The sequence below is a fragment of the Oenanthe melanoleuca genome, chromosome 2, assembly GCF_029582105.1.
Source record: "Oenanthe melanoleuca isolate GR-GAL-2019-014 chromosome 2, OMel1.0, whole genome shotgun sequence".
NCBI classification, from domain to species: domain Eukaryota; kingdom Metazoa; phylum Chordata; class Aves; order Passeriformes; family Muscicapidae; genus Oenanthe; species Oenanthe melanoleuca.
Genome location: NC_079335.1, coordinates 11935138 through 11962018, shown reverse-complemented (window position 1 = coordinate 11962018; position 26881 = coordinate 11935138). Strand labels below are relative to the sequence as shown.

The following is a 26881-nucleotide window of genomic DNA, read 5'->3' as shown; positions in this document are numbered from 1 at the left end:
CCCACCCCCCCGGCACTCACGGCCTCCTCGGCCCTCCTGGATCCCGGGGCCCTAGCGGACCCGGAGCGCGTCCATACGCGGTGGCTCCTGAGCGCGGGGGGCTCCAGGGAGATGAACTCGGAGCTGGAGTCCAGGAGGTCGAAGGGGGGCCGCCGACAGCGGCTGTCGCGGGCGGCCATTCGCGGCGGGCGGGCGGCGCTGCTCCGCAAGACCACCATGGTGAGGGGCACGGGCCCGGGCCCGCCGCCGCGCGCGCCGCCCGGATCCCTCCGCCGCGCTCCCTCGCGCTCCGCTCTCCCCTGCGGCCGCCGCTCGCGGCCCGCGCGGCGGAAGGACACGCGGCGCACTGAGGCTTGCGCGCCGCACACGTTTGGCGCCGAAAACTCGGAGCGCTGCGCCAGCGGCGCGGGGCGGGGCTGGCTCGGCGGCTCCGCCTCGTCCTGTCCCGCCTGGCGGTTCCCTGCCGCTCCGGCCGTACCCGGGAAGTGCCCGCCCCGAGCCGCGATGGCCGCGCTTTCCTCGGGAATGGAATAGCGGCTGCTGCTGCCGCCGCTGGGCCCAACGCTTCCTGCGGCGCCCTCACCGCCGCTCAGCCCGGCCATGGCGCGGCCTGGGGCCGCTTATGAGGCGGCGGTGCCTCCTCGCCCCGCCTGCACCTACACCAGCTGCTACTGGTAAGGGGAGCTACGGGGGTGGGCGAGCGGGTGCCCCTCACGGCCCCCTGAGGCGCCGGGACAGCCGGAGCCGCCGGCGGGAATGGCGCGGCTGCGAGCTGCTCGCACTCCCGGGCTCGTTCCTCGTCACGAGAAATGAAGTGGGAGGAAAACAAAATAAATAATCGATTTTGTGTTTTTCAGCGAAGAAAATGTTTGGAAGCTTTGTGACTACATCAGGAGTCAGGATCGGTACCCTTTAGAAGAATTTTATGCTGTTTTCATATCCAATGATAGAAGGATGGTGAGTCAATGGGATGTGATCAGAGTCAGCTATGGAAAAGTCGGGCCTTAAGACGCAGACCAGTGTAGGTGAGACATGGTCCCGACGATTTCGACCACAGCCCGGTGTTGGGGAATGAGCCTTTAGCCCAGGCTGTAGATGAGATACAGTCCAAACCTGTCTTGTAGCTCACTTTGGCTCAGAGATATGCCAACCACACGTGAGATCTTTTAATGCACTGTATTCAGGACAATGGAATGAGGCATGGTGTCCCTGTGAGCTGTGGGAGTAATTCTGTCTGTAATCTGTCAATTTAGGAGAATAGTTACCTTTATAAAATCATAGAACCATTAATAACCATAAAGTTGGAGAAGACCTCTAAGACCATCAAACCCAAGTGTTAACCCAGCACTGCTATGTTCATCACTAAACCATATCCCCAAGTCTTTTGGATGTTTCCAGGGATGGTGATTCCATCACTTCTCTGGACAGCTTTTCTAATGTGGCCCAGAATAGTACCTCCAATTTCATGCTCCTGAGAGAGAAACTAGAATAATTTTTCATACTGCAGCACAGATGAAACCTGAGGAAGCTGATAGGTTAGCAAAGAACTGACCAATTCACCTGAAATGAATCTGTATTAATCTGAAAGATTTTATTCACTTCAGGTTCATTTATAACTTTCAGATTCCACTCTGGAAGCAGAAATCTGGACATGGAGATGAGCCTGTTGTCTGGGTAAGGCATTCATTATTCTCAATAATTTTGAGTGTGTGCCTGTAGTTGATAGCTGCAGGATCACCCATGGGCATGTAACAAACTGTTCCATCTGAACACAAAGGAGCACTTTCTGCTCTCAGGGTGATGGATCGCTGGAGCAGAGGGATTGTAGAATCTCCATGCTTGGAGATTTTTGGAAGCTATCACACAGTCCTGTGCAGTTGGATGTTGGAGAGTCCCCTTGAGCAACAGGTTGGACCAGATGACCTCTTAAATTCCCTTCCAACTTCACACACTGCATAGTTTTTCATTAATATTTATAGATCTTTTACAGATTTATAGATAGCCTAAATCTGGTGCTCCTTTGCACCATCTCGCATAAATTAATAGTGAGACAGTCAGTAAAACCTACAGGTGACAAGTCTTAGTTATAGTAAAAATGCATAATGGATTTGTAAAAATTATTATCTGGGTGTTGAGGCTGACAGCCCTGTAGAATTGTAGGTAGATGACTGTACTTGCAAGAAGTAGATGGACGAAAATATTTATGTGGGCCTCCCAGATGATAGAAGAATATAAGCTGTATATGTATTCAGGAGTCAGCAGTTAAACTGACCCATAAACAGTGGCTTTGAAGTGTCATTTGATCAATTAATGTAGTTCAGTAATTGCTTATGCAGAATTCCTTGGTATTGTTATAGAGTCCTTTCAGTCCTTACCTGGCAGAAAGAACCTATTTTTTGGTGGCAGTTTCTGTTTCTGAAATTCTGCAAAGTAATCTGCAAACTTCTGAAGTTTTCTGATTTCTGAATCATTCACTTTCTTCCAAAGCATTGGTATCCTTACAGTACCAAAAAAAAGAAAAAAAAAGGTTTGGTTTAAAAAGAGATCCAAGTGTTACAAATATGGCCTAAAAGGGAATAGCAGAGTCAGGAAAGGCCATGGCAGAGTTTGGGTTTCTTGTAAAAATTAATGGGTTAAAAAGTGTTTTAGCTTTGACATTTCAGTGAATCATAGGTTGTGTAAAACTTGTAAGCTATTTTTTCTTATGGTCTGTAATAGGTTTTTCTAAATACTGTTGGATACAGTGGTGTATGTATATTGGTCTGGTGAAGTAGATTGCCCAAATCTTTTTCATTCAAATGCCTTTGTGGTTTTAATATTGAAAACGTCAAAAGACAGTGCTCAACCCTTTTCGTGTGTGGATTCAGTGTAAATATAAGTAAGTAGTTAAGAGCTACCTTCAATTTAATTTTGGAAAGCAGCAGTATACATACCTGACACCTAATGTCAGTAACTGCGGAGTCCCCAAACCTCTACCTGGGTTTCTTGCAAGTTAAGGAGTAAAACTGCACTGCATACCCCAAATGTCTTGATAAAATAGTTGCCTTGAAAAAGTGTGATGTGGTACCCATAGATATTTTTTCCCAGCTTCAAGAGCTGTTACAGGAAATTGTCTTAATCCTGTGCTCCTCCCAATCTGAGCTGTTTGCTGGTTTTTCAGTGGTGTGCTGGTTTTTCAGGTGCTTCTGGCAGCTGAGCACTCGACACTCAAATTCACAGACCGTGTTACTGCAACAGGTACAGAATCTCTTATTAGAAGAGATCACTAGGTAATTTAATGTTAACCTATCACTTTATCTTGTGAGTTTATTTATGACTGGGTCTAATAAAAAAGTGCTTAACCAAACAACTGTTGTGGTTTGGTGTGGAACATGAGAGAGATTTTCTGTTTTCTTAGGAGTAGTGTACACTTTAGTTTGCTGTCTTGGCTTAAATCAAAGGAGGCTGCAAAGAAATGGGGAGAATAGCAAGGTTTCTTGAAGAGCAGATGGCAAGATAGATGTTAGGAAATCTCTCTCCTGATGCCAGAAATGTTACAGGCTTAATATTCAAGGACAGCAAGCAGACTTAAAAAATGGATCTGAATTTATGCTTCTAGGAATCTTTTTTATTCCACTCTCTTTGCCAGTTCATTAATTGCTGTTTAACTAATGGCAATTACCCTTCTTCCCAGGACTACCATGTTATTCTACTTCATGTTGCCGGTGGGGAGCAGAACTTCATTTATGATCTTGACACAGTGTTGCCATTTCCATGTCCTTTTGATGTGTACAGTGTGGAGGCTTTTAGGTTGGATGACAGCATTCGTCCAGAGTTCCACAGGTGATGGCATGACATATAAAGGCTATGGATGGTATTTCATGAAATGTTGAAGTTCTCTTTGTGTATGCATAGGGACAGAGATTTCTTTACCATATTCCAGTAAAATAAATGCACTGTGTTACTTTTCTAGAGTTCTTTACCTTAGTCATCAAAAGCCCTTTTCTTTTCTACTGTAGCTTCATGTTAACAACTTGACCCAATGTTCCTGGTTTGTGTATTTAATAACATTAGTGTTCCTTGATGAGAGGAACATGTTCTTATTCTGAGTGATTAGAGCAGTGTTGTGTACATGCATCTTTTGATACAATTTTGCAATTTTTTTTAGAAAAATCAGAATGATTCGAGCAGATTTGTACTTGAAGACGTTTGCTTCAGACAGGTCTCACATGAAGGATGCGGATGGGAAATGGCAGAAACCTCCACCTCCATACCCTTGCATTGAAACTGCAGGTGAGCTACAGAACTCCTTCCTGCTTATAGTTCTGAATGAAGTAGTCCAGGATGCACATGGGAAATGAATAACTTGTATAACATTTATTCAGCCAGCTTATTACTTCATATGGGAAAAAACAGGGCTAAGAAGCATTTGGTACTCACTTTTTTGAACACGTAGTCTAACATGCCTTCTGGCATTTACTGGTATCGAACATCAATTACTGATATTCATAAACTGAGCAGAGAATGAGAGGTGAGTAATACTGTTCTTGAGTTACAGCAGAGAACTGAAGCAAGCAGGCCAAATAACTTGCTTAGGGGTCACAGAGTTTTCACACAGTGATTATACCACACTCTAGCACACAGATCCCATTCTGGCAAAGTAGTGTTGGCAGGAGGAAGTTTTCAGGCTCTGTTCAGTGTGGTGGCTTTGCCTGCATGAAATGTTTGAGGTCTCTCTACCAGGTGAAGGGACTCCAGGATGTTTTAAGTTGCTGGCAAGTTTTTCCCTGAGCCGTAAGCATCTTCTAAGTGATAGCCTAGCTAATAGCTTCTGGGCAGGCAGAGAGAGAGGCAAAGACTTGCCATCTATTCTGTAGAGCTGCTTAAAGAATTCTTATCACACAGCTCTTCAGCTTATTCTAATCATGTGTTTTGCAAGCTGAGTTAACACTTGCCATTTGTGTGTTTGTTCTCTCATTTTTTTCCAAGGAAAGCATGGTGAGGTTTTGCTTTGAAAGAGTTTTCATATTACTGCTCTGCATGTTTGGTTTTGTTGATTTTTAATAATGCAGTACTGCTATGTGTTTTTGTTAGAAAAGGCAGGGTCAAAGTAACATATTCTGTCTTTAGGTCCAAGTGGTTTTAAGTTGCTAGGAAATTATTTCTCAGCCCTTGCTTTGGCTTCTAAGGAAGCTTGGTGTTCCACATGAGAGTAGAAATGAATTATGAGAGTGAGCAGGAACACAGATGTAGTCTTTGTTATGAGGCTTTAGGTGTTTTCAAGACAATCCAGGTTATGAAGTGCCTTGAATTCTAACTCTTGGTTATTATTTTCAGCAGACTTTTATGCAAAGGTATTGTAGGGAGCGTAGCATTCCTGAACTGCAGTCAAAGTTGTCTGTTAGCTGGAGTCTCGTAGATGCCGAGAACTTTTTTTTGCCTGTGGAAACCTTGTTGTTTTGGTAGGCTGAGAGATAATGAAAGTGTGAGGAACGTAGATGAGGTGAGACCAGGAAAGCAAAAAATTCTATTCAAATCAAAAGGGTAAAAACCGTTACTTGTGGGTAGCAGGTTACATAATGACCCAAAAAGTTGCAGATGTGCACATATATCTCTAGCTGGAGTAAATGACTCCATAGCTGCAAACCCAGTAACTCTCCCCTTACCTGTTGTGTCTGGCTGAGCTTTACCTCACTGGTGAGCCACAGCCACAGGCCTCAGCCAGCCTCCAGATTGTCTCTGTGATGCTGGTAGATAGTGAAGGATATGTAGCTCTTACTTCCTCTTATGCTTTCATTCTTTGCTCTGTACCTTGCCATGCTGAATGAAATGTCCGTAGGTCATCCAGTCCAACATCTGCCTGAAGCAGAGATTTCTCAGGGCTCTGTCCAGTTTGGTCTTGAACACCTCCAGAGACGGTGATTCCACCACCTTTCTGGACAGTGTTCCAGTGTTTGACCACTGTAATGGTAAACAAAAAATGAATAAAAAATCTTAGTATATAATCTGAATTTCCCATGTTCCAACTTGGTTTTTTCATTTCTTGTCCTGTTGCCAGTCTCCTCCAAGAAGACTCTGGCTCCATTGTCCTACCTCTGATCAGGTAGATGTAGGCATCTTCTCTCCTCTTTTTAAGACTTCATCTTTTCTTTTTAAGACTGAACAGAACCAGTTCTCTGAGCCTCTCCTTGAATAAATGTTGTCCTACACCAAACAACTTGATTTTCCTCTTCTGGGCCTACTCCAGTGTGTCCATGTTTTGGGGTTTTTTTTGTGCTGAGGAGCTCCAAATGGACACAGTATTACAGCTCTGCTGATGTGCTCTCATCTCCTGGTCAGTTGGCTGAAAGAAACTTGTTACCCTGCACCAACTGAAGGTGAAAAGTCATTCACTAGGGAGCTTCAAGGTCTGAGTCAGAACAGGACTAGATTGTCACAGATCTAGGACATCTAATTGAAGTTATTTTCATTTAGTACCACTTCCTCCAGCTTTACTTTTTGCGTTCTATTTCACTTGAGATACTTTGTAATGATGTGTGCTTCAATGTGCGCAGTGCTGTGAGTCTGCGAGGAGTCTGGGTCCAACTGCAATGTCTCAGCAGAGTTTTATCAGGCATAAAGCTGCCTTATTTTTAACTTGATGTAAAATTGGGTGGCAGACCTTTTGTTATCATAAAAGAGCCTGGGGTTTTAATGTTCGTGTCCATGCCAAGTTCCATTGCAGATAACTGTTTTCTCCCTGCCGTTTCACTTAGATAGAACATTCTGCTTTGCATGTTGATTTGTGTTTGCATAAGATTAAATTACTTACATATTTCATGTTAGCAGTGACTGCAGTATAATTAATGGCTGACAGAACCGACCTCATCTTGTTTTAATACCAATTTGTTTGTGAGGCACTTTTTCTATCAGGGCTGGTTTGTTTTAGTTCCTTTTTTTTTTTTTCTTTCATTTAGAGTAGCTGAGTTCCTAAGCTTTTGCGAAGATGCAAGGTTTTTGTATTCCTTCTGTTTCCTAGATGTCTTCTTTGATGTTGTGGCAGTTTGACCGTTCCTGGATGCCAGGTGCCCACCAAAGCTGCTCAGTCACTCTCACCCACAGCTGTAGAGAGGAGAGAAAATGCAATGAAAACTCATGAGTTGAGAGAAGGATGGGGAGAGATCACGCACTGATTACTGTAATGGGCAAAACAGACTTGACTTAGGGAAATTAGTTGAATTTATTACCAGTCAAAATAAGAGCAGGATAATGAGGAGCAAAACAAATCCTGAGCACACCTTTCCTCCACCCCTCTCTCTTTACCAGTCTTAGCTTTATTCCCAGTCCTCTACCTCCTCCCTCCCCTGTTGCTTCGCGTTGGTGACGCAAAGCAAGGGCGACCTGGTCCGGAGGGAGACCGCGGCGAAACTACAAACTGACCGCGACAAATTGCACACTACACCAATATGGTGGATGGCAAAGTGCGTTTATTGATTGACGGGCACCGGCTTAAGTACCCGACAGGTGCTTACATCACTCTACCATGCCAACTGTGATCGGCCAACACTGTGGAGAGGGAGGGGCCCTAACTCCTCGTACACCGCGTGATCTTCTGGGCGATTTTCTAGCTAACCACACTCCCCCCTCAGTGGGGAATGGCAGTAGCAGTCATTACAGGTTATTTCTGCCACTGCTGCTCAGGGAGAGCAGCTCCAGTGTGGGGTTCCTCTCATGCAGTTCTTCATGAACTTCTCCAGTGTGTGTCCATCCCATGGGTTGCAGATCTTCATGAACTGCTCCAGTGTAGCTCCCTTTCCACAGGATTCAGTCCTTCAGGAACAGGCTGCACCTGCACGGATCCCCCACGGGGTCACAAGTCCTGCCACCAAACCTGCTCCACCTGGGCTCCTCTCTCCACAGGTCTGCAGGTCCCTTCCAGAAGCCTGCTCTAGCATGGGCTTCCCATAGGGGTCACAGCCTCCCTTCAGGCATCCACTCCTGCCTCCAAGGCTCCTCTCTGGGCTGCAGGGGCACAGCTGCTTCACCATGGTCTTCACCACAGGGTGCACAGGAATACCTGCTCTGGTGCCTGGAGCACCTCCTGCCCCCTCATTCTGCACTGACCTTGGTGTCTGTGGAGTTGTTTCCCCTGCATATTCTCACTCCTCTCTGGCCACAATTACTATATTACTATAAAGCAATAGCTTTTTTTAATTTCTTAAAGGAAGAGGTACTATACTAATCCCTGATGGGCTCAGCCTTTGCCAGAGGGGGGGGTCCATCCCAGAGCTGGCTGGCACTGGCTCTGTTGGACATGGGGGAAGCTTCTAGAGAAGCCACCCCTACAGCTCTCCCCTGCTACCAAAACCTTTTGGAATTGAATTGAGCAATCTCAATCATTAACAAATCAAACATTTTTCTCCTACTTGTAACTCAGAGGGAATAAATCATTAAAAGTAGGCTTACATGGAGTCATGAATTCCAGTCTATGCCTAAAAAAATTGAAGATGGCACAAGATGATTTTTTAAACGTGTTTTTCTAAAAGGCAACTCCAGTTCAACCAATAAAACAGCAATAAAAGAAAACCCTCTCAGACTCATCAGTATCTCCTTAGAACTCACATGCTAAGCGTTAGCCTCTTGGAAGTGGCTCTGCTCTGGATGTCATAGGTATTGAAACTAATGATGATGAAGTTGAGTCTCTATGGGTAAAAATTAAGGGTAAGGCCAACAAGGCTGACATCCTACTGGGAGTCTGCTATCATCCACCCAACCAGGATGAAGAGGTGGACACCTTATTCTATAAGCAACTGAATAATGTTTCAGGATCATCTTGTTCTTGTAGGTGACTTCAACCTACCAGACATCTGCTGGGAACTTAATATAGCAGAAAAACGGCGGTCTAGAAAGTTTTTGGAGTGTGTGGAAGATAACTTTTTGTCACAACTAGTGGGAGAGCCCACCAGGGCAGGGACTATGTTAGACCTATTGTTCACAAATATAGATGGACTGGTGGGTGATGTGGAGGTTGGAGGACACTTGGGGCATAGTGAGCTTGAAATTAACAGAATTCTCAATAATTGTTGAAATAAGGAGGAATATTAATAAGATCTCTATGTTGGACTTCTGGAGGACAGACTTTGGCTTATTTAAGACACTTATTCAAAGAGTTCCTTGGGAGACAGCTCTTGGAAACAAAGGAGTCCAGGAGAAATGGATGTGCTTAAAAGCAGAGTTCCTGAGGGCACAGGAACAGACTGTCCCTGTATGCTGAAAGACGTGTTGATGAGGCAAGCGTCCAGTCTGGATGAGCAAGGAGGTTTTGAATGAACTTAGACATAAAAAAAAAGATGTATCATCTTTTAAAGGAGGGACTGATTTCTCAGGAAATATTTAAGGGAGCTGCTAGGGCATGTAGAAAAAAAATTAGGGAGGCCAAAGCTCAGTTTGAACTTAACTTGGCAATTTCTGTTAAAAATAATAAAAAGAGTTTTTACAAATATATTAATGGCGAAAGGAAGGGTATAACCAACCTCTGTTCCTTACTGGATGAGGCAGGCAACCTAGTAACTAAAGACGAGGAAAAGGCGGAAATGCTTAATGCCTTCTTTGCTTCAGTCTTTAATGATAAGACAGCTTGTCCTCAAGGCCACTGTCCTCAGGGGTTGGTAAGTGGTGCCAGGGAGCAAAATGGTCCTCTTGTTATCCAAGAAGAGGCAGTCAGAGAGCTGCTGGGATGCTTGGATATTTATAAATCAAGGGGACCAGATGGGATCCATGCCAGGGTGATGAGGGAGCTGGCAGATGAGCTTGCGAAGCTGCTCTCCATCATTTATCATGAGTTGTGGCTCACTGGTGAGGTTCCAGATGATTGGAAACTGGCCAATGTGACACCCATTCACAACAAAGGTAGGAAGGAGGATCCTGGTAACTACAGGCCAGTTAGCCTGACCTCAGTACTAGGTAAGATAATGGAACAGTTCATAATGAGTGCTATCACACAGCACTTACAGGATGGCCAGGCCATCAGACCCAGTCAGCATGGGTTTACAAAGGGTAGGTTGTGTCTGACCAACCTGGTCTCCTTCTATGACCAGGTGACACGCCTGGTGGATACAGGAAAGGCTGTGGATGTTGCCTATTTAGACTTCAGCAAGGCCTTTGATACTGTCTCTCACAGCATACTCCTGGAGAAGCTGGCAGCACATGGCTTGGACAGGAGCACTCTTCAATGGGTTAGGAACTGGCTGGACGGCCAGGCCCAGAGAGTGGTGGTGAATGGTGCTGCATCCAGCTGGCGGCCAGTCACCAGTGGTGTCCCTCAGGGCTGTGTGCTGGGGCCTGTTCTGTTTAATATTTTTATAGATTATACGGATGAGGGCATCGAGTCCTTCATTAGCAAATTTGCAGATGACACTAAGCTGGGAGCTTGTGTTGATCTATTGGAAGGAAGAAGGGCTCTGCAGAGAGATTTAGATCGGTTAGATAGATGGGCAGAGTCCAACAGCATGAAGTTTAATAAGTCTAAGTGCCGAGTTCTACATTTTGGCCATAAAAATCCCCTACAACGTTACAAGCTGGGGACAGTGTGGCTGGATAGTATACAGGCAGAAAGTTGGACCTGGGGGTGCTGGCTGAATATGAGCCAGCAATGTGCCTTGGTGGCCAAGAAGGCCTACGGCATCCTGGCCTGCATTAGGAATTGTGTGGCCAGCAGGAGCAGGGAGGTCATTCTTCCCCTGTACTTGGCACTGGTGAGACCACATCTCGAGTACTGAGTCCAGTTCTGGGGCCCTCAGTTTAGGAAGGATGTTGAGATGCTTGAATGTGTCCAGAGGAGGGCAACAAGGCTGGTGAAGGGCTTGGAACACAAGCCTTATGAGGAACGTTTGATGGAGCTAGGGTTGTTTAGCCTGGAGAAGAGGAGGCTTAGAGGTGACCTTATAGCTCTCTACAACTTCCTGAATGGAGGCTGTAGACAGTGGGGGTCAGTCTCTTCCACCAGGCAGCAACTGACAGAACCAGAGGACGCAGTCTCAAGCTATGTCAGGGAAGGTATAGGTTGGATGTTAGGAAAAAATTTTTCACCGAAAGAATAATAAAGTACTGGAACGCTCTTCCCAGAGAGGTGGTGGAATCACCATCTCTAGATTTGTTTAAGAAAAGGCTGGACATGGCACTTGTGCTATAGTCTAGACTCTGAGTTGAGGTGTTAGGACATAGGTTGGACTCGATGATCTTAGAGGTCTCTTCCAACCTCATTATTCTGTGATTCTGTGCTCTTGCTGTTTCCCAGAGTTAGGCCTCTGTGGTTTTTACTGGCATTGCCCTGGCCTCTGTTCTGCTGTGCTGCCATGGATTGAGGAGAGGCTGGCCAATCTAACTGGCTGCACAGTGCTTTCTCACCCTGCCCTGTCCTCAAAGCTGCTCTTCTAGAATAAACATACCTGAGCTGCAGCACATTCCCCTGGTCCCACCTGTTTGCCAGTGATCTGCTGTTGAAAGAAAATAGGGTATTTTGTTTAAATAATGAAAACCAAGAAGATGAGATTTGGTGAAGAGATTAATTATTCTAGAGCTAGTGAGCCCAACCTTGGGTTTTCTCTTAAAGCTTCTTTCCACAAATAATGAGGTCTGATTCTGTTGAGTTTATGATTTGGGATGAGATCAGCCCTCCTTATTGCAAGCCTGTGTAAAATACAGCTTGCACAGTGCATTTCAAAATTACTCTGAACAGATGGTCGTATGGCTTGTGTACAAGTGATAGCAGCAGCTTTAACACTGAAAAGCACTGGTTTGAATTTCAGTTCTCCTAAGGTGTTCAGTAGCACACTTGCTGGGTTGATTTGTAAAAAGTTTTTGTTCTTTTTATTATTGATAAAATCCCTGGTAGCCAATAATGATGGGGTTTTACTTGGGTTGGTTTTTTCATTTTTATTTTGAAGAGGATGAGTAGGACAGCTGAGAAATTCTGGGGACACTATGTATCAAACACGTATGTTACAGGAAATCTGTTAGACGGAGGCCTGGCAGTTGCTGCAGTTGTTTTCTGTATCTCCTCTCCGAAGTGGTGGCAGGATCCTAGTGAAAGTGAAAAGGCACTGATTGAAATAGCTCCTATGCAATTCATGGGAACCTTCTGCTGCTCTCATTTGAGAATAAAACTCCAGTCTGTCAAGTTAGGTCCTTGCTTCATAAGCTTTTGAGGAGGTAATGAATCAAGTCAGATAGATACAGTAAAGACACAACTAAGAAGTATATAAATTCCCAGAGTGGCTTATTGAAATTACACCACTTGATGTAAAAGATAATTTAAAGTGGTGAGCTGTGTTTTACACTGAGATCAACTGGGATGGTTTGCATAGTCAGTTATATCTTAGCTGTGGAGACAGCTGCCCCCAGCTGAGAGTGGGAAGAGTCCTGACTTATCTCCCTGCTCAGACAAGGGAGGGGGATCTGAAGAGAGCTGTAAACACCTACACAAGTCTGTGAAGAGTCCAACTTTCTTTTAGGTGCCCGCAAGGTTTTAGGCATCAGCAGAGCTGATCTTTGAGGCTTTGTTCCAGACTTCCTTGCTTCCAGCAGCTCTTGGGCAGCTGTCATTACACCGTTAGTCCAAGTTCTGTGAGCCAAGCCCAGGCTTGGCTTAAACGCTGCTTTCTAACTGCTGTTGGCAGAAGCCACAAGTATAGTGGCTGACAGTGCCTGAGATAGTGCATGCCTTTTGTTTCACCCCTGCTGGGGGTAAAAGTGGCAGATGATTTAAACAAAAATAAAATTACACAAGAATCCCAGAATGGGCCAGATAGGCCTCATTTGGAGGGGTGTGAGATCATCTTGGTCCCCAGCTGTAGCATCCAGATATGTCTTTTGTAAATGCTGGTGCTTGTCACTCTTCATCTGCTTTGAGAAGAGGACTTTGTGGGATTCTCATGCATTTTGCCGAGCTGTTTCCTAGCACTGCAAGGTCTAACACAACATTCACGCCTTCAGACAGAGCCCATGAGGAAAGACCAGCACAGCAGGGCTGTTATTACACAAATGAAACGGGAGAGGTCTCACAAGGGTTTTCGTACGGGTGTCTCCGGTGCTGCTCCGGTGCCATCTACTGACAGGTTCCTAAGCCATCACTCTTCATAGGAATGGACTTGTTTGCTTTGGTAATTTTTTTTTTCTTTTCATTGCATTTTGCTTGTGGGCTGTGTTATGCTGTGCCACAATCCTTCTGAAGTTAGAGAATATTTCATTTCCTACAGGCATTGTGGTAGCAACTTCTAAGTTGTGAACAGCAGCAGTGTTTGTAACTACTGGAACAATCTCCTTTGAACTGCTTTACCATTCACAGAGCAGTTTTATGAATTCTTTTACTATGCTCAGTGCACATAAAGCAGAGAATTGTTTATTTATTTAATCTTAAAGTATACGAAGAATTAATTTTGAAAATGCATCTGGGAGGAAAAGGCAAGTTTGGAACTGGAAAACAGACTTAACAGTCTGCCAGCAAGAATGAGCTGTTGTCCACTACTAATTTGTTCTTGACCTGTGACAGCAAATTGCTGAGCTTGTGCTATTTTAAATTCCCACATAGGCAGAAATTGTTCCAGTTCTGCCAGACTCACTTCAGCAGTAGGACGATGCTTGGCTGGACATAAGGTTTTTCCATATGCAGAGTTCAAACAGGTTTACAGGAAAAGATTAGGGGCCAGACCTCAGAAGGGTATGAGAGCTGTGATTTGGGAAGTCACAAAGCTGTGCTATAGTGTAGATGTGGTGCAAACAGAAGCCTTCAGGGGCTGGATTATGCCTGGGACTCCTGGGTCTGGGATTCCTGAATTTCATCTTCCTTTCCTTGCTTATACTGTCCATAATGGTAAGCCTAGTTACACAAGCATTTTGCAGCTGAAGCAAATTCTATCCTTTGGGTTTTATAATCTATTCATCAGAGCCTCCTCTTGTTTGATTCTTAATCCTTAAATGCACATATGAATCATCCATGGTAAATACTTAATGCAGTGGAAGAACTGTTAACAGTATATCTGTACAGTAAACCTGTAGCAGTGGCTTTACCAGTCTGTTCCTTAAACTCATTCTCTGCCAGTTTTCTTTAAATGGGTATTTAAAAAGATTATTTGTGCACATCACCAGTGAGAACCTAAAACAAGTCCACAGATGTTCATCATTAGAACTGAACCTCTGATCAGCATGGTTCTGAGTCAGCAAAGCTTGTACCAGGCCAGCTGTGGAAAAAGGATATATAAGGCACCTAAATTCAAAACTGCACACCAGTGCTTTTCCAGTGATCTCTCTGGGATCCATGAATGGGACAGAATGGTTTCTACCCCTCCTGTAGGGAACAGAGCAGATTAAAATCCTAGCAAAGAGCAGTCATGGTTACTTTTCTCTTGAAACCATGGCAGTTTAACTTTTCCCCCTGACTTCATTCTGTCATTCAGGATTCATAAAAAATAAGTATTTTCCTCCAGTCTAGGTTTGTGCTCTTCACCTCAGCATCCCTCTGGGCTGGGGGCTGGGTTAGGTCACACATCTCCCCTCTGCATATTCTGGCCCTGCTGTGGGCCCGTGTTCGGTGAGGACAAAGTTCAGGACTGGAGGGAAAACAGGTACTGTAATCTGGAGAGTAACAATCTTCAGGTTTGCCAAGGGGCTAATCACTTCTGAGAGACAATAAGCAACTTCCAGTTCTTACTACTGCTATGAGCTCGTTCTTCTGTGGTCAGTGCAAAAGTTGACTGTGTTGACTTTGGTTCAGAACTTAAATGGGTGAATAATATTTCCCCTGCTTTTGAGTCATCACATTTGCAGGAGGACTGCATTGCACTTCCCTGTGTTGGCTGTTACTTGCACTCCAGTTCTCTGACCACTGCTTGACCCTTCTAGGCTGTTGCTGAAGGGAAAAATCTTACCCACTCATGCTAGTTTCTAGTGACTTACTGATGCTTACTGATCCAGTAATGTGATTGTTGCCATCGGCAGAGAGGGGAATCAGGGCAAAAGCGATGTTTCTGTACTACTACACAATTTGCAGAATCTTGATGGAGTGAACTGAACTACTGAAGAGGGGTTTGGAATGTTTTCTTGAAAGATGTATACCTGTGCTACAGAACCTGCGTAAGGAACTTAAATATTTCCCTTTTCTGGTCCTTTTTTAGATTCCAAGATGAACTTGGATGATTTCATCAGTATGAATCCCGAAGTGGGATGGGGGTCAGTGTTCTCCCTTTCAGAGTTTGTGCATCGATTTGGCAGTCAGACTGATTACAGCTATCCCTTGGAAGGATAAAGTGAACAAAGTTCTTCTGGTTCCGAGTGGATGTGTTTTGTTTTGCTGCTCTTGCACTGTATTTATGGTTTATATTTCTGTACATGGAATGGGTATTTGGAAAACTAGAACACCCAGTCAGAAATATCATAGACTGAATAAAAACCTTTATTTTAATTATGTAAGAATGTACTTGGTTTTTAATGTCAAATCAAAGGCAGACGTGCCACCATAAGCATATTGCTTTTCCAGCTACTGTGCCTAAACTGAAAAGAGCTGCAAAAAAATCTTTTGGAAAAACATGTGCATAAAATACTGAATATTGTAGCCTAAATTGCTACATGTTGTCACATTTTAAAATTGAGATATGGTTTTCTTCATGTTATGATTGCTGTCAATTATATATAAACAGACAGTGCATCTCAGTTTCTTCACTAGCTTTACTGATTAGTCCTTATTTAGCAGAAGTGTAAAGGGAAAATTGATTTAGTAGTTCAGTTGTGAGCTCCCATGCACTATGTAAAACCAGGTAAGTATCCAGGTTTCTGTGCTGTACAAGGGGAGAATTAAATCCTGCCATTTCAGTTAAATGTTCTAGTGCTGACAGTTCCTGGAGGATGCAGTTGCTATTTTTGCTTCTCATGCTTGGCTGTGTGCATTCTCACCTGCTCCCATCTTCTTGGACTTGGTGTTTGTTTGGCCTTATGGTAATTCAGGGTAATTCTGACAGAAAGCAGGAAGTTTTGTTGAGGTTTTTTTTCCCTGCCTCTTGGTTCCTTGAGCTGGCCTGCCATGAGGTCAGACAGCTGCTCCTGCTGGTGTAAGGAAATCAGCAGGGCCATATGGCTGGGGGGAAGGGAGTGAGAAAGCCTCCCCCTTCAGGGCTGTGTGCTGCTGAATATCCTTGAAGGTGATACCAAGCTGCATCCCTGCAGGGCTTCCCAGGAAAGCCATCATGCTGACTGAGGGTTTGGAGCAGTCTCACACTTCTTAGAAGACTGCCCTAAACATGGAATTGCAGAAACAGGATAAAATGAGGTCTTTTATTCTCAGCTTTGGACCTGTTCTACTTTATACCCTAGCACATCAGAGACACAGACTAGTAGAAGAACACGGGTTAGAAGGGTCAGGCAGTCGCTGGTCCAATTTCCTGTTCAAATCAGGTCAGACCAGGCTGCTCAAGGCTTTAGCTGGTCAGGCCTTGGAAACCTACTGGGATTGAGACTACTATAAACATTTGTGATACCCTTCATTCCTGTGAGAAGCACAGTAAAGATTTTAAGTATTAAGGGATCATTTATTTGTAAGTAAAGAAAAGCATCAAAACTTGTAAAAATCTTGTGTTACATAGGTTTATTGTTATGTACATAGAGTTTTACTGTATCTCTCATCAGTTCTAGAGAATTTACTCAGCATATTAACAGCAGAGACAGCCAATTGAACAGCTGTGGGATTGATTCACTTCATCCAGACATCTCTTTCTGTATCATAAGGGCTGCTGAATATAGGAAACTTTCTATTGCCAGATGCAGCATAGTTGGTTGCCTGTGCAGATAGGCTGCTACTCCACATAGTCCTTGAGTGCCAGCATGGACTAGTTAGGAGGCCAGTTCTTGGGACACTCCCCTTTGGAGTGGGACAGTTGATCTGCAGTTTCTGTTACTCTGAGCAGTGTCACTGGCTCAGAAGGAACTTAGATGAAACTTGGGATTCCTGATAAACTGGTGCACAGAGCCCTCCTGAGAGGGGACAGCTGGATTTAACCAGATACTTCTGTATAAAAGGTCTGATGTCTCCGTGTTTGGATGAAATGGCAGCTCTTTCTGCTTGATGCTGGTGTAGCAGGCACTCTCTGAGAGAATGAAGATGTGACTTGCTGGTGTTGAGTGATGTTAAGGCTGGCTATGACAGTGCAGAGCAGCAGTAGTTTGATTGCTCAGCTCCCTATAGCTGCCAATGCACTGCGTTAGACACAGCAGAAGTGAGAATGTAAAGATCCACATCTCAGATGAAACAGCATGGCTTGTATTAAGCACTTCTTATCCTTCAAGTGGTTGAATCTCAGAGGCACAGAGTTCCTGTGCATTGCTCAACAGGCTCTTTAAGTTGTTACAGAACATGAGGTTCTCATCCCTCCCTGCTTGAGTGTGTCATTTGATTTAACCTCAGCTGGTTTCCAGTGCCTGAAATCTGTGACACACTCCCTTTAGTGGGGGTCAAGACACAAGAATCTGCCTGCTTTAATCTAGTTTCAGCATCAAGACTGTTAACAACAGTCAGAACCATTATTCAGAATAAGCAAATTTAAAGGAAAATCAATGCGAAGAGTTAGTCCTTTTTCTCTGTAATCTTTCTCAACGGGTGCTTAATTTTACATGTAGCAGGCTGGGTGTGTGTGATTATAGCTTTTCTATAATTAGTCACCCTTCTGTGGCTCTTGTAAAAAGTTGTCATTCCAGAGGGATCAGTAGAAGCCAGAGAATTATTTAATTCAGTGCTGAGGATGGTGATAGTGTGCTGTTGTCTCTCTAGCCCATCAAGTCTGGGGGCATTTCATTACCTTTCAGGTGGCATGGTATCAGAAGGAAGGAATTCAGGAATACATCAAGTGCTCATGTAGGGCCCAAAATACAAAGATAAGCTACTTGCTTCACTGTAATTATCAGAAAGCAGCTCTTTTCTGCTATTTTCTGCTATTAGTTCTAGTGTCCCATCAGAGGAACTAAGTGACTTCCCTCCCCTCTTTGGTCCTTTCTCCAGGTAACCCTAGTCCTGACTACTTTGTGGAACCTGCTGTGTTTAACCTCTGCTGTCAACCCATATTTGATGCATGAGGTGGCCCCACAGTGTAGTTTCCCCACTGAGCACCACAGTAAGTTGCAGACAGAAAAGCAAAGGTTGCTGAGAGCCACTTTGCCATGTACCTGCAGAAGTACAAGCAAAGAACTTCCACTGTAAATCTGATGGCAAGGAGGCAACTTCATTGCCAGACATCACTAATTGTCAGCCCTGTGACCAGTGATGTATTTAAACACCTAAGGTTCAAGGAACTTCATCCCCACATACATGTGTGGAGTATGTTGTATAGCAGAGCACAACTGCTGGTTCTCAGGTGCAGCTGGCCAGCACAGCACCCAGCTGAAGTGGTGCTTAGGGAGAGCCTCACTCCTTGATGCAGGGAAACCGGGCTCATGCCACTGACAGATAAGAAATAATAGGAAAGCATTGATGGCTGATTGTCTGGGCTGCACTGGCACAACAGGATCGGTCTGTGCTCACTTACACTCCACAGCCCTTGAGACTTTTAATCTTTACTGTGTCCAGATGCTGTCCTACTGTGTCCAGGACAAAGATGTGCTGCTTATGTACTTCTAATACAATGATTTCCTAGTGCAGCTCAGCTTCCCATTCTCTTTAAGCCTTCTTTGCCTTGTCCTTTTCCACAGTGATGTCTTCCTATTGTCCAGTTGTTACAGTTTTTATGGGCTTCTATGAGCACCCCTAAGTGGTGGCTGTTTGAGCTAGGGGATCCTTGAGTCAGGCATTGAAGAAAGTGAGGGGAAACCCTCCTGCTGTCAGGTCAGTTACTCACAATCCCACAGTCTCCCAGCTTCTGTATTCTGTTGATTACTGGAAATTCTCCAATCCTTTTATTTCTAGGCATCATAGGGTGAGACTCTGATAGCCTTATAATGGGGGCATATCCCATCTGACAGGTGGTTCCTCCCATCTCCAACAGGCTATTGCAGCAGTAAGCTGCAGCATGAGATGGAACACCCACATTTCTCCAGCCTGTTTCTCTTCTTTGCTGCTCCTTTTTACCCAAGAATATAATTTATTTGATAACTAACCTCTTTTATTCAGCTGATTGTGGCTTTAGAAAAATAGACACTTTTTTCCTGGCAAATGCATTTTCGCAAACTTGTATGTGACCAGGTCTGTCTTGAGAAAATCCCATTTCTCGCTTGGCCAGCAGAGAGAGCAGTCAGCATTCAGTGGATGCGCAGGCTGGGACAGGGACAGAGGTGGTCCCCTGCTGGCTCAGCCCGGCCAGTAGCTGTTACAGTTTAAAATGAGTCATTCTGACAGCATTGCAGAGGTGATTTGTATCTTGCAAGGTTGTGGCTGAAGGCTGAGGTATTTCCCTCAACTGCCTGAGCCTGGAATGCCAGTGCAAGCCCTTCCTGCACACCAGGGGCCATATGGCAGCATCATCACACCCTGTGCCAGTTTGGGGGATCTGGTCATGGTCACAGACCCTACCAAAGTGGGGCTGGGACACCTTAGGATGTCAGACCAATTGGTTTGCTATCAGTTTATATTTGGATACCTGGGGATGCTGCAATCTGAACTGGACTATTCAGGAAGCAAGGGGACAATGGGTGCATTTGTATAATCAAATTCCAGTATGAAAGCCTTGGTCAGGACATTTTGACATGTGCGTCCTCCTCTGCTCTTAGTCTCATTGTCCAGCCAGAGTCTCATTGCCCAGCCAGAGTCTCATGCATGCTCTGAGCACCATTCCTCTCCAAACTTCTACTGTAAAATGACCATCTCTAGTTGGTCAGGTTTTCCTTGTTAGAATTAGTTTGGTCCATATTTTCTCATTTTTCTCATTTTTTCCCCTACATTTTTAGGAAACAAGGGTTGTAGACTAAATGACTTGAGAAAACTGTACCAGGGAGTAAGAATGAGGTGTGAAAATACCACCCTGTCCCTACAGTAATCACAGTTACCTTGTACTGGGTGTCTTGCAGAACCATTCCCAAAACACTGTCTCTGACCCAGGTGGTGACTGTCCCCCATACCTGGCATGAGCCACACTGCTGGGAGGAGGACCTGAAGAGCATCACTTCACATGTCACCCGGCAGAGCAGATGGCTCCAAGTATGGTGGGGTTACCCTCCTATGACACTTTGGATTCACAGGCTTGGAGAATCTCATCTCCTCTCGAGGGAAAACCTGTCTGAACGTCTGTCCAATTATCTTCTCAGAAATTTGAGGAAGAGAATGCTGGTGATTTTCTTCTGCATTCTGGCTTCCTCCTTATGCAGGACCTGGCCCAGTTGAGGCCAGGGTTAATGAAGCACACCCAGGGAAGGAGAGTCTGGAGACATCTGCCCGGGTTTGTGCGCACTTCCCTGTGGAGCTCACCTCCTTCCGTTTATGATCATGCAGTCAGAAGTGAAGCACTCCATACAAATGCAGCCTTTCAGCAAGTTAAATGCAGCTGCAGTAGTGGTTCTGGAAAATCTCTTCAGTTTGACCTAAGATAAACAAATATGGTTGTTTAAGTATCCTCAATGTTTCCTTATACTTACAGTAGGAAATACTTTGGATACTGAGGGCAGTTAAAACAAATCTTTCTTAGTTATCTGAGGCCTCTGGCAGGTCCCTGAGTTTCTGAGCGAGCTAAGCCACTTCCTAGGCATGAGGTGTACCAAGCTTCATTTTATACTCATAAAAATAAGCATTAAGGACCTGAGCTGTGAACTGCCACTCACAACATCCAGTTGAAGTGACATTATTCACCTGGTACTTGTGACGAATGTCTGCTTCCTGCTCTGGAAGATGAGCAGGATGTTTCCAGTGAGCTGGATTCCTGACATTATATTATTTAAAAGCAGGAAATGCTCATTTTGCTTGGTTCAGCATCATACCAGCCTTCCCATGCAAGGCTATATCTGGAACCCAAACACTGCAATAAGGCAGGAATCATTATATGTTATTTTTTTTCAAACAGCCTACACAGTAAGAAGATGGTAGTTATCTCAGCCTTCCCTTCGTTTTAGTATGCAATTGTGGTGGCGTGCTTCCCCGTCTCAGCTTGGCTGCTGAAATGGCAGCACACCAGCTCCATGCTTGGAGCCATCCAGAGAAAATGTTCTGCTGCAGCTTTTAACCATTTAGCTGCAAAGCTCCCACCACTTCCACTGTTCTAACTGCTGGGGTGGAGCAAGGCTTGCCAGTCCTTGCTTATAGCAAGTGTAATCAGTTCCACTATTTACACTGCACTCATCACAGAGCACTTTGCTGTATGAAACGGTCACAGTTATATTTATACCAGTACAAAAACAAAGTCATCACAAATCCAGGACATTCAGAGTCATTTTTCCTTGCTACATGACATTATTTCTTTGGCAGTTCAAACTTTTTTCAGGCAGAGTCACTCTCTTAGGAAGAAAATACAGCCCACTGTTGGTCAGGAATCCCACCAGTATTTATTTTCAGTATTTATCTGCACTTGTGTTTTTCTCTTGCATGAAGGAAATGCAACTGTTTAGTCAAGTAACCTCTGCCAGTTGCTACCTTGGTACAAATATGCAGAGCTTCCAGTAAAGTCCATGGAGTTTCTTAGTACAACTAAAAGCAGAGTTCAAAGTTCTGCTTTGCCAGAAGTACTAAAAATACCTTTTAATATGCTACAGTATGTGTCTGGCCAGGAGTTTTCAAATGCATTGTCCATGGAGTTCCCGTAAAGTAAACAATACTCTTGGTCCTGAGACACAAAATACCCAGCACTGTGGGGTCCAGCTGTTCTTGCTGGGTCACCAGCAGGGTGCTCCCCCTGCCTTGTTCCCAGCAGTAGGCTGGGAAGAAGGGACTCAGGGGAGATTTCCAGTGCTCTGCCTGCCATATTTGTCAGAGATCCTTTACAGGGCCGATTGTTTATTTAATTGTCATTCTCATTCAACTTATTTGATAACTATTAAATAAAACACCTCAGGTTAGGTGCTTTTGAGATCTGAAAGACCAAGTGAGGAGCTTTGTTGCCAGCAAAGAAGACCCACGCACATTCTCAGCATCTCCTGCTTGTCAGCCTTTCCATGCTCTCATGGTGCATGGAGGTCAGATCCATGCAGAGAGGCAAAGCCCCAGCTCCTCTGAGCTGGTGCCAAGGGCTGTGTGAGCAGGAGCATCCTTTCCAAGGCACAGAGCTTGATGAAACCTTTCTGTCAATGTTCTCTGTGGCCCTACTGCTTTGAACTGCTGTGGGCATCAGGGCTGTGGAATGGCTCAGCCTGGCCCTGGCCACATGGGTGCAGGTCCCCAGCCCTTGTCAGGGACCATGGGGTCCCCTCTGCTCACTGCCTGCAGGGGCAGTGCAGACAGTGAAGGTTGCAGGACATTGCCACCCAAGATCATAGAATCATAGAATAGTTTGGGTTGGGTTGGAAGGGACCTCCAAGGTCATCTAATTCCAACCCCCCTGCTGTGGGAGGGACACCTTCCACTAGATCAGGTTGCTCCAACTCCCATCCAGCCTGGCAAGGATGCTTGCTGGGCTTACAGACATCTTCAGAAATGTGGCTTATTTGTGGTCATTCAAAAAGCAAATGCCCTGGCTTAGCACATGAAGCTCAAAAAATCACACGTGGAGATTGCCCAGTGCTGAGGACATCTGAAGCCTGACATGTGACAGAAGTACACATGTGGGGTCCAAAGGAGGTATCACCATCTTCACTGACACTTGCTCTCCTCTGAGCTGGCATTGTTTTGTCTCACAGTTAGGTCCCCTGCCTGGCCTGCATAGTGCAAAGAGCCTGCTCCCAAACACTGTTAGACTGCTCCTTGCTGCTGCTGAATGCCATTGGGAGAGTGATCCATGGAGCTCCAGTGCTACAGCCATTGGCATGGCTGGAATAGCAAATGGAAGCTTTGTTTTGAGCTTTCTGTAATAAAACACCATGCTGCTGGGGCACACAGGCTAGCTAGGGTTTCACTGCCCACTTAAGAAAATGAGGGCAAAGGGTGATTAAATATTAAGTGGGCTGCAAGATCTCAGCTCATGCAGTTCATCTGGTAACCTGAGGATGGGCTGGAGGTAAATGTGGCTTCTTGGATACCTGAGAGGGTACTACAGCAACCCATCCTGGCCAGCAAGAGGAGCTTTGGGGTTCCTCCACTAGTCGCCAGTGCCAGGAGACCTCAGGGGTGACAGGTGTGGCCATGGAGAGACACCAAGATGAGGATCCTTGAAATACTTGTATCCTTTTCTATTTAGCTTTTCACCTCTTCTGTAAATCAAACACCATTTTTGGCAGTAGTAGACTGTCAAGCAGGCTACACTGACATCAAGCAGAAGATAGTAATGAAAAAAACAGAAAAAAGATTAATGATTAATGCAGAAACTCCCTCCCACCCCACCACCCCAGGATGAGCCATGTCCTAAAGCCTCTCCTCAAGCAAAGCTGCTGCTGCTGACAAGAAAGTTACTGACCTTCCTTACACTGCAGAGCAAGACTTCTGAAGGGCAGCTTGTACTGTCCATCTGCATGCACGTGCCCTGGGCCTCCCCACAGGTACAGAGGCACAGGCAGCTCCTTCCACAGCAGCACATTTGGCACTGGGTGTTGGCTCCCCAGCTCCCTTCAGCATTAGCAGTGGGCAGCACTGAATTATTTCCTCACCAGACCCATTAGCAGCTGGCTCCTCTTGAGGATCCACACCTTGACTGCTGGTCAGGTACAAATGCTGCAAGGGCTCCTGCTCCACTCCCTCCCTCCCTGGCACAAGCATGGGCAAGTAAATCTGAATAAATTGAGGCTCTTTCCATTCTGAAACCCTTAGGCCAGCATTCTAGTGATTTTAACTTCCATAATCCCCCTTAACCCATACTCCCTTGGAAACACTTGAAGATGTTTTTTTCTGATATAAGCTTTGCCAAAGCTTGGTTCCTTTATGAAGACAAAGTGGCAGTGGAAACATTGACAGCTATACAGGGAAATATTGTATTGCTTAAAGAACTTTATTTAGATTGCTCCATTGCAGGGACAGTTGTTTGTTGGTTGAGGTTTTTTTTTTCTTTTTGGATGGTGCTAAAGACGCCATAAAATTAGCTACAGTATTATTTCAGTCATTTGTACACGGCATGTTCATGTGCCTTCAAAATTAAAAGAAATCATGATAGAACTAAGCAAATAAATATTCTTGAGAGGACTAATCCCTTTCCTCCATGCTCCCAGCAGCCAGCAAAGGAGGGCAGAACAGCAGAGGTGGGGTGAGAGGCGCAGAGGATCCTTGGGAAGACTTTGTTGCTCTGCCATAGGGATATTAATGTTTCTGGCCAGCTGGCAGCATGTGTGGCAAATGTAAACGTTTGGCTGCAGCAGAGATGCAGATGAGGGAGGTGAGTTGTGCACACAATGAAAGGGGTCCCTGCTCATGGGCAGAGGGCTCAGGGACATGCAGCCATCTGGGCAGGGACAGTGCCTGTGCAGTGGAGCAGGCACTTGGTGCTGGGGTCCAGGGAGGGTTAAGAAACCGTGGAAATGCACATTAGGGGGCTGAGGAAAGTTCTCAGAGCGGTCTGGAGGATGCTTGCAGCACTGCTTTTGGCCATGGTGTATTTTGCATCAAAACAGCAGCAATTTTGCTGGGAGTGGGGGGAATAAGTGGGTGAAGAGCACCCAGGCCTCTGCTTTCCAGCTCTTTCCAAGCAGGCCAGCTGTCCACACTGGTTCTGTCTTAATTCATGCTCTGGGTTCATTACAGCAATTTTTTAAAGCTGGAGCCTCACCCTGTATACATCCTCAGCCATAGCAGTATCCCTGGGCTGCTGCCTGGGGCCAATAAGCCTTTGAGCTCTTACTTTCCTGAAGGGCCAAGCAGGGGAATTTTGCATTTTTTCAGCCTCTAATCCAAATAAACAAAAAATAACTTTGTAAATATTTCAAAAATGCCTTGAGGCCTTAGGCAGCCTGAGGAGAAGGGGTGCAAGGTGCTGTTATGCCCAGGGGTGTTACAAACCTCTCTGACTGGCTCATGTGCTGCAGGATGGGTGTTGTGTAGTGGCTGCTCTCTTGCAGCTGCCACACGTGCTCATGCATGTGTGTGAAATGGCCTAACTTGGCTTTTCCTTCTGCTGAATGTTCAGCATAAGCAGGGAATAATAAAATTCAATTTTTCCACCGGGACCAGAGGAAACAAATTACTGCCTGGGTGTAGCTGAGGGCAGAGTCTGGCACATTATTTTCTGTGTAATAATTCCCACGAGGCCTTGTGGAAACTCAGCTTTTCTTTTTTTTTCTCATTTTTCTACTTCCTTAAACTTTCCAAAATACTCTGCTCTAACATATTTTCCTCAGTCCCATGTGTTAGTGAGAAGAGAAAAGGTTAAATTCTCCTTTCGTACTATAATGTAATTAATTTCCTGTTTTTCACAACTGTCTAGACACAGATCTAACAAGCATTAACCCTGAATCCCACCATTGGGTTAAAAATAGTGGCTTTAAAAATAAAAGTGTGTGGTAAGAGTAAGATTGTATGTTTCTACCTACCACCAGGAGACAGTACTTTTAAATGAGAACCATTTAATTACCTATACGTAACAAAAAAAAAAAAATTACTTCAGTTTCAGAGGTTTAAAAAGGCTTCTGTTTGCTTTATATATACCAGCAATAACACAGGCCCTGCTGACTTGTGGCATGGGCAGGTTGATTCCCCCTCAGGAGTTATATTTATCTGGATTTACACCTCCAGCTACATTAAAAAAAGAAAGAATAAATTCCACTTCAGTCAGAGAGCTATAAAAAGATTGGGAGAAAGTAATTTAAGAGAGGACCAGTGCTGAAAACCATGGTCAGCTTCTGGTGGGAGACCCGTGGACAAAATGTGTCCCAAGCCCCAAGGGAAAAAGTGATGCCATGGTAGCAAGAGACACCTCGTGCTGGGAAGGCAAGGGATCAGTGCTGTGTCCCAGCCTAGCACAGCATTGGAATGTTCAGTCATGGCCAGGCCACAGGGGCTCTCATCAGCTCAGGCTGGATCATGTTTGGGCCGGAGGCTGCCCCCAGGCTGAGCCAGGTGATTGCCCCCTGTGGGTGTACTGCCTCCTCTGACACTTCCCACCAGCTGGGCTGTCACACTGGGGTGGCAGGAAGGAGAGAAAAGATTTCTGGCTTGGAACATGAGCCAAATCCCTCACAAAAGTGAGAGTTTTGCTTGTGGAGGGAATGCAAGAAAAAGCAAAACTGTAGCCCACCCCAGCTTGGCACAGGGTGCAGACAGGGAGTGAGGCAGCTCCTTGGCTGACACACCTTTCACATCAAAAATTACCCACAGAGACATCATATTTTATGTACTTCAAGAATAAAAATAAATGCTGGTAAGAATTAGCTTAAAAGCCCTGCTAAAATAAGTCAAAATCCCTGGTGTGCTGTGACAAGGAGGAACTCGCAGTTCCTGCACTGACTGCATTTCTCTGTCTATGCAAATCCCATGGGAAGGTTTGTTTATTTATCCTGTGAAGCTGGGAGTGGGTGTCTTTCCTGTTCCACCATCCACTTCCAGCCACTGAATGAAAGCAGCAGCACCTTTGGGGAGCTCTGGGATGGACCTGGCACCTCAGCTGCAAACCTGTGTGTGCTGGTATCTATATTCAAGGTCTGTTCTGACCAGGACTGAAATTATCCAAGGAAAACATACTAAAAAGACATTTGTTTGTTTTCAACTAAAAAGTGCAGTATACTATGCATCAAGAATGGTGAGGAGTGAACTGGTGTCCTTCCAGTTTAGGGAAGGCCTTTGAACCCATGAGTTATTTATAGAGCCTTTTGGAAAACAGTGCTTTCCAATTTCTGCAATTCTGATCACAGGAACAGCTCAGGTTGTCAAAAATAAAGCAATCCCCTACATGGCTCA

At 45.1% G+C, this 26881-nt stretch overlaps 2 protein-coding genes across 7 annotated transcripts in view; one reads left to right on the top strand and one right to left on the bottom strand.

Moving 5' to 3' along the window:
- Positions 1–602, bottom strand: part of ATAD2 (ATPase family AAA domain containing 2) — a 29969-nt gene extending 29367 nt beyond the window's left edge. Inside the window, exon 1 of one of the 2 annotated variants that reach the window (XM_056482747.1) lies at positions 21–602. In XM_056482747.1, the coding sequence (XP_056338722.1) occupies positions 21–602 (582 nt within the window). The remainder of the gene's footprint in view (positions 1–20) is intronic. The other variant, XM_056482748.1, reaches the window with a different exon arrangement.
- On the top strand, positions 589–24370 carry NTAQ1 (N-terminal glutamine amidase 1). Of its 5 annotated transcripts, none has more exons than XM_056482759.1 (6): positions 589–674; positions 858–957; positions 1624–1674; positions 3674–3822; positions 4148–4272; positions 24208–24370. In XM_056482759.1, exons 1-6 carry the CDS (start codon positions 601–603, stop codon positions 24285–24287), a joined length of 579 nt encoding a protein of 192 aa, XP_056338734.1. In that variant the 5' UTR covers positions 589–600; the 3' UTR covers positions 24288–24370. The 5 variants fall into 5 exon arrangements, with proteins under 5 accessions (XP_056338734.1, XP_056338732.1, XP_056338733.1 ...); XM_056482757.1 differs by lacking the exon at positions 24208–24370 and adding an exon at positions 15129–15418; XM_056482758.1 differs by lacking the exon at positions 24208–24370 and adding an exon at positions 12952–14976.
- The last annotated feature ends 2511 nt before the right edge of the window (positions 24371–26881 follow it).

What these genes read in the sequence shown, in the direction of transcription:
- NTAQ1 (XM_056482757.1), top strand. Translation starts at nt 601, where the DNA reads ATGGCGCGGCCTGGGGCCGCTTATGAGGCGGCGGTGCCTCCTCGCCCC. An exon ending in ACCTACACCAGCTGCTACTG is followed by an intron (nt 675 to 857) that starts GTAAGGGGAGCT and finishes TGTGTTTTTCAG; the next exon opens with CGAAGAAAATGTTTGGAAGC. An exon ending in ATTCGTCCAGAGTTCCACAG is followed by an intron (nt 3,823 to 4,147) that starts GTGATGGCATGA and finishes AATTTTTTTTAG; the next exon opens with AAAAATCAGAATGATTCGAG.